Below are 6,864 nucleotides of genomic sequence, written 5' to 3' on the forward strand. Positions count from 1 at the left end.
GAGAATCTGGAGGCAGCAAAGAGAAGGCGACGAGCGGCCGAGCCCGCGGGGCTGCGCTGCCCCTGCTCCCTCCGGGCGGCACTTGGGGCTGGGTGGCCACAGCCCAAGCAGCTGGGGGGGCAAACTGCCTTTCCACATCCCTCCAAGTAGGGCTGGAGAAGCTCCACCAAAGTGCCAGGCCCTTCCAGCTGCTTTCCCAGTGATGAGACACTTGATCCATCCCCTTGATAGCCTTGGTCGCGTCCCCGCACCCCTGCTACACCCCTACTTACTGACAGGTCTCAAACAGTCAGGAAGCCCCAGTGAGCACCAGAAATACATGTTTTTGTCCTCTCTGGGTGATCACTCTGCTGCTCATGTATTATATTTGCACTTGGAATACATGCACCAGGGAGCTGACAGGGGAGCAGCAACCAGAACAGGTTTTTCTGGACCATGAGCCAAGAAAAACCATCAGGAGAGGAGTTTCTTTTGGGGGAAATGGTGATGCAAAAAGTTCAGTTGGGCTTGGTACAAGAAAAGAGCAACCAAAAGGGGTGAAAAAGGGTGAAATGTTTCATTTGGGAGCCTGAATTACATCTTGAAATTGTGCTGGGGTACATGTGGTGAGGAAATGTCAGCCCAGAGAATGTGCTAAATCCTTTGGAAACAACCAGTGGGAGGGAGTCTGGCTTGGGAAGGAAAAAAAAATAAGAAATCTATAAAATAGGAATTCAAGAAATGTTTGACTTGATGTTCCTCTGCCTGGTTTTGTGCCAGCCCAAAGGAGAAAACCCATGTGGTTGTGACTCAAAAAATGCTGAGACCCAAAAATGCTGAGACCCTGACGGGTCTGGGACGTGGGTCCTGCTGCTGCCCTGGCATGAGCCACCAGCCCCTGCCAGTGGTCCTGGGGATAATACCCAGCTTTTAAGGGATGAAGGGTGTTGGGCAGGGGAGCCAGATCTGGCTGCTGGGGTGATTCCTCGTCAGCATCTGTCCAGGAAGATTAATGCCTAAGTAGGTTGCTGGGTGGCTGCCAGCAGCGCTTTTAATCATCAGATGCTGTTCGAGCAACCACGGATGGGAAGTTGCCTCCTTCCCAAAAGGAAAATGAGTGAAATAAATCATAAAAAAAAAAAAAAAGAGAAATATGTTGAGGTGAAGTAGCTCGTTCGCTGGGGATGTTTGAGGTGGTGACAAACCCATATGGGGGTCTGGCCCCCAAAACCTCTCTGAGCTGTGGCATCGCCCGCGCTGGGTGCGCGGCTGGGGAGGGCGGTGCAGCCAGCACAGCTCCTGCAAGAGATGTAAATAAAGGCCTCAGGCTGGTGCTTGCAAGGTCTTGGAGATTTAAAGAAAGGGCAAATTATTCCCTCCCAGGCCGGGTTTAGGGGTTGGAGCCCACAGGAGGGGGTCCCAGCTCAGGGCACAGCCAGGGCTGTAGCAGCAGCGCCGGGGGAAGCGTCACCCGGCGCCTCGTGGTGATGTCACCCATCCCTGGCATTTGGGATCCAGTGGGAAACTGCTCTTTTCCATCTGCCAGCACTCAGCTCCAGACTGCTGCCTGATCCTGCTGCCAGGTGGCTTTGGAGTTTGCACTCCCTTCTCCTCCACCTGCAGAGAAGAGGAGTTGAGTTAGGAAGGAATTACGGATTCAGTGGGGCTGGTGACCCTGTCAGACTGCCAAACCATCCTCCTCCTCCTCCACATCCTCACCCTCATCCTCATCCACATCCTCATCCTCATCCTCATCCACATCCACATCCACATCCTCACCCTCATCCTCATCCTCATCCTCATCCTCATCCTCATCCACATCCTACCAGAGGATTTCTTGACACCAGCCCAGCATTAAATGGGAGCTTAAAGGCCTGGAGAGGCTGGACAGGGTAGGGGTGTTATTAACAGAGCCAAGGCAGAGTGTGCTGGGTCCCCAAAATAAGCTGCCTAGGGGAGGGAATGCCTCATGAATGGGGGCTGCCCTTGCCAGGGGGATCCCCAGAAGGGTAGTGAGGGCAGGGGCTGGTGTGGCTGGAGCTGGGATGTGCCAGGAGCAGCTGTGAGCCCAGGGCAGTGTCCTGCCCCATCTCAACCCCATCCCGAGTGCTGGGCATTTTGCTGCCACACTGAAAACATGTTTCTCCTCCCCAGCACTGCAGAAAGGCTCCTCCGGGCAACCCGGGCTGACCCCCCTAAGAGGATTGTTGGGCTGTTAGCAGATTGTCCCCTGGGGGGGGATATTGGGAGCACTTTGCTGTCCCAGCCCTTGGGAAGGGATGCTGGAGGTGCCACGGGTGCCTCCTGCACGCAGAGCCACGGGGATGCTGGGGCTGCCCCATCCCTCTCAGGCAAAGGCCACCAGCAGAGCTGAGGACAAAAATGTGGGATGCAGACACCCAGCCAGCCCAGGATGGGCTCCCAGAGACAATTTTCCAGGGTTGGGATTTGCACCAAGAGAGCACAAGGTGGTCAGTGCCAAGCGCCGAGCGTGGGCCCCAGCCAGCTCCCCTGGGAAAGCTGCTTCCCCCAGAGCTGGAGGGATCCCAAGACTTGCATTTATTTAACCTGAAAACGTAGCAGGGTGGAAGGAAATCCAGGAGAGGGTATCAACAGTGAAATCCCATTATTGGCCATGAAATATGTATGGGCTGGAGCTGCACGGGAAGGGCCGGGGCTGCATCGGGCACAGCCCTGTCTGACATGCCTGGGCAGGGAGCAAACCCCTCCCTGTGCTGCTCAGCTCCTGGGGCTGGCAGAGGGAGAAAGTGCCAAAAAACACCCCAGAGTATTTATCATTCAAGGAGCAAGTCTCTGCTGTGCTGCCTTGGCTCCTGCCTGGTGCTGTGCCCGTTGTTCTTCCCTCCTGCTGCTCCCATCCAGCCCCTCAGATCCCCATGTTGAGCCTTTGGGGGATATTTTTCCCACCAGCTGCAAGGGTGGAATTCCAGGTGAGTTAATTTTCCCTCAGTGCTGCTCCCACTGCCACTTCCCACCACTTTCTGCTGCTCTCAGGAGGGCAAAGAAACGGAACAGCCGAGCTGAAAACCCTGGTGGGAAGAACTGGCTGGTGGGAAGTCCTCAGGGAGGGTGGGGATGCCCCAAGGTGGGCATTAATCATGGCTCCAATTCATTGTGGGTGGCTGCTGGAGAAGGAATGGACTCCATGGAAGCAAGAGCTCAGCCATGAGGCCACAGAAATGGGAAATGGGGAAGCCCCCCCAGCCAGCTCCTGCCCCCAGGCCTGGGGGGCTGCAGGGCTGGCCAGGAGGACTGTGCTCCAGCACCAGGAGCTGCTCCAAACCACTTCCCAGCCACCCAGGGGAGACTCTGCCCTGCCAAAACACCCTTTGGGGTAAAAGCACATCCAAAGTGGGGAGTTTTCACCCCAAAACCTGCTCCCAGCACATCCCAGGAGCTGCTCTGCGCTCCCCTGTGAAATCAGCAGGCAGGTGGTTCCCTCCAGCAGGGAGGGTTTGCAGGGAGTGGGGGCTTCAAAATGGTGTTTTGAAGCCCAACATGAAAGGATTATTTTATAATTAGCTGTCTTCTGCAGCCCTGGCCTGTTGAAATGCTGATCTGCAACCACACACAGTCCTCTGCTTTTCAAACATCATCTGGAAGCTGATGAGTTTTGCATTACTGAAGAGCCACCCATTGAAGTGTCTCCTCAGCTCAAGACCTTTGTCACAGAAATGTTAACATCTCATTACTGATTCCACACACACACACTGGTAATTACTCTTACTCTAACTTTGCTTACACCAAAAAAAATTAAAAGTAAAAAAAAAATAAGATGGTGGAAGGAATTTTCCCTCAATGGAAGGATCCAGATATTCCTGTGAGCAGCAGCTGGAGGATCCTTTGGCTCTGGCACAGGTGGGAGTTTGTGCTGGGAAGATCAGAGTAACCTGTGATGCCCTGGGGGGGAATTTTCCTTTCCCCCAGGATCCTGGCTGCGTGGGGAGTGGGTGGGAATAGATCAGGGAGGCCCAGGAAGTCAGTGAGAGGAGCAGGATCCATCCCCACCACGAGGAGCATCCGACCCCACTCACCGTGTCCATCCTTGTCCACATCCACGCAGGGAACACCCAGGCTTAGACACACTCAAAATTCCACTCCTGCTCCGTGCCAGTCATCAGAAATGCTGCATTTATTAGGAAATGAAGCCAAGAGAGCAACACAGAAACCTTTTTTTTTTTCAACATGCCTTGAATAGCCAGAACATTTATTCTAAAGGCCACGAAATTCTGACGCGTTGCGGCCAAATAATGATGAGGAAAATGTTCCTGGCTTAAGGAAAACACTCCCAACCCCAGCAGAGGGGACATGCACATTGCCATTTATCATTTTAAGCTCCACATTTGCATGAAAATGTATCATTAGACATTTGAAAGAGCTATATCATACCCATTTTTTGGGGGCAGGCTTTGATTTGCAGAAGAAATTTCCAGCCCGGATGTGGCTTTTGTATGAAATTCCATTATGTTGCTTAGGGATAAAATAGAAGAGGGATAGAAAAGGAAAGGAACTCAGTGAAATGCAGCTGGGTTTTTTCCCTCAGGCACATCCCATCGTGTGGCTGCACCAGTAGGACCCGGGAGCCTTTGGTCCCTGCCAAGAAAAATGGTCCCAAAGTGAGATTTGTGGATTGTTGGGGTTTTTTTGCAGTGCGTTGGGTTTGGGTTTGTTTGAATTGACCACGTGATGAATGAACATTTTATTGATCCTTTATACTTTTTGAGAGCAAAATATTAATAATTCTTGAATAAAACCAAGTCTTTTTGTTAATAAATGCTTGGGTTTCTGTTACCTTTCAGACAGCCCGAGGACAGAGTGGTGCTGGTGAATCCTGCAGGCTTGGGGGCCACCAAAACCTCTCGGCTGAAACCAGGAGCAGATGAGTCCATCTCCTCTCCCTGCCCAGTGAGCAGGGTCCATCCTGGGTTTGTGGGTGGCTCCCACACTGAAATGCTTGTTTTCTTGCAATTTTCCCCTTCCCTTGGGAGAGTTTTCCTAATGTTTGACCTGAAGGACCATTTGTCCTCCTCAGAACTTCATTTCTGTTCCCCATGGAAAATATTCACCCTGCCTGACCCAAACCCACCGAGCCTGAAACCATCATTTCCAGCCACAAGCCACCCCAAAACACCCCAGCACTGCCAGGAAAACTCTCCTCCAAGCACCCATGCACTCCAAAATAACTTTAAATATGCCTTTCAAGTCATCCCTTCCTTGTTTAAGTAGCTAATTGGTTATATCTGCTCTGGGATGTGCAGGACTGATTTATGGAATCACCCCTGGTAGTCATGGAGAGCTGAGTGCTCTGCCAACCAGCATCATTTTTGACTTGACATCAAGTGTTTCCTCATCAGAAATGCCTCTTGGGTTGGAAAGCAGGTGGATTGGGATGCAAAGGGAGGGCTGTGCTTCTCCATCCCTGTCCATCTGTGTGTGTCTCCAAGCCCTGCCTGTCCCTGGCCATGCTGGTGCCACCTGCCCAGGTTCTCCCTGGTGCCAGGAGCTGGTGCATTTCTGTGACCTCATATGAAGGATCCCCCCAAAAGAAAGAAAGAAAAAAAAAAAATCCCAGTTGCTAGGGAACCAGGAGGGAGATTTTTCCCCTAAAGGAGTCCAAGAGAAATTCCCTGGAGTTCAGGTCATGTGCAAAGAGGTGCTCGGCCAGCAGCTCCTGAGCCTCTGCACAGCTCCTCGGGGATGGTGGGGCTGCTCCTGCACCCTGGTGCTGCCATTCCCTACTGGCACATGGAGAGGGAAGCCATGGAGGATGGGAAGGACAGTGATGGAGGATAGAGAGGGCAGAGACAGAGGATGGAGAAGTAATGATGGAAGATGGAGAAGGATATGATGGTGGGAAGATCTATGATGATGGCACTTGATTGGCAGGAGCAGAGTAGAATCCCAGACTGGTTTGGGTTGGAAGGGACCTTCAAGATCATCTAGTTCCAGCCCCCTGCATGGGCAGGGACACCTCCCACCAGCCCAGGCTGCTCCAAGCCCCATCCAACCTGCCCTTCAACACTGCCAGGGATGGGGCAGCCACAGCTTCCCTGGGTACCTTCTGCCACTTGCTGTCAGGAAGAACCAAGGGCTGTGGTTGTGGCCACTCAGCACCCCAGGAGAAAGTGGGTTCAGCTTTCATGCAGTCTCACACCAGTGGACATTATTGATGAGCCCCCAGTGTTCCTGTATCTTTAGGCTTGGAAAAAGAGATAAAATATGAATGATGCTGAGAAACCCAGGGTGAAGGGACTCGGGGAGGGGTGCTCTTCATCACCCAACCTCTGCTGCTTCTCCCTGGCCCCGAACACAGCTGGTCTGCAAAGCAGGGAGCTCAGTCCTGCTCCCCAGGGTGCTCCTCCTGCTGCCCTTCCCAGAGCTCCAACCTGAATCCCTGTGTGTGGCCACAAGTGATTTTGGAGCACTGAAATGACTCTTACCCACGTTGCCTCCCAGCTCAGGAGCCCACTGGCCTCTCTTGCTAAAAATAACTCTGGCTTTGCCTATTTCATTTTATTTATTTTCTGAAAATATTCCAAATACTTTCCAAAGCCAATCCCTAGAGGATGCTATTTTCATCTCCTCACTCAGCCAAGGAGCCAGTTTGTTTTCCACCCACCAAAATAGCCACGAGTTGACATGGCTTCATCATTTCTTTTCAGGTTGCTTCCCATTGGGATCCCCAGGCAGGCAGGGAAAGGCTCCCTGGTGCTGCCCTGTCCCTGGGCAAACACACCTTGGATCTTCTGGAGTTGCTGGTGCTCTGTATTTTTTTTCCCTCTTCCCTGTTTCTGAAACATCCCATTTCTTTAGCAATGCCAGCTGGTGGTGGCCTCTTTTTGAGGGCCACTCAACTGAAAGGAG

At 52.5% G+C, this 6,864-nt stretch overlaps 1 protein-coding gene across 1 annotated transcript in view; it reads right to left on the reverse strand.

Annotated features, from left to right (window-relative positions):
- CBFB (core-binding factor, beta subunit) overlaps nt 1-1,801 on the reverse strand; it is a gene marked incomplete at its 5' end in the record, with an annotated part of 92,333 nt that extends 90,532 nt beyond the window's left edge. Inside the window, one exon of the mRNA XM_010004446.1 lies at nt 1,664-1,801. Within this exon, the coding sequence (XP_010002748.1) occupies nt 1,664-1,801 (138 nt within the window). The remainder of the gene's footprint in view (nt 1-1,663) is intronic.
- Nucleotides 1,802-6,864: the final 5,063 nt, after the last annotated feature.

Source organism: Chaetura pelagica, unplaced genomic scaffold (assembly GCF_000747805.2).
Source record: "Chaetura pelagica isolate M959 unplaced genomic scaffold, ChaPel_1.0 scaffold449, whole genome shotgun sequence".
In the NCBI taxonomy this organism is placed as follows: Eukaryota; Metazoa; Chordata; class Aves; order Apodiformes; family Apodidae; genus Chaetura; species Chaetura pelagica.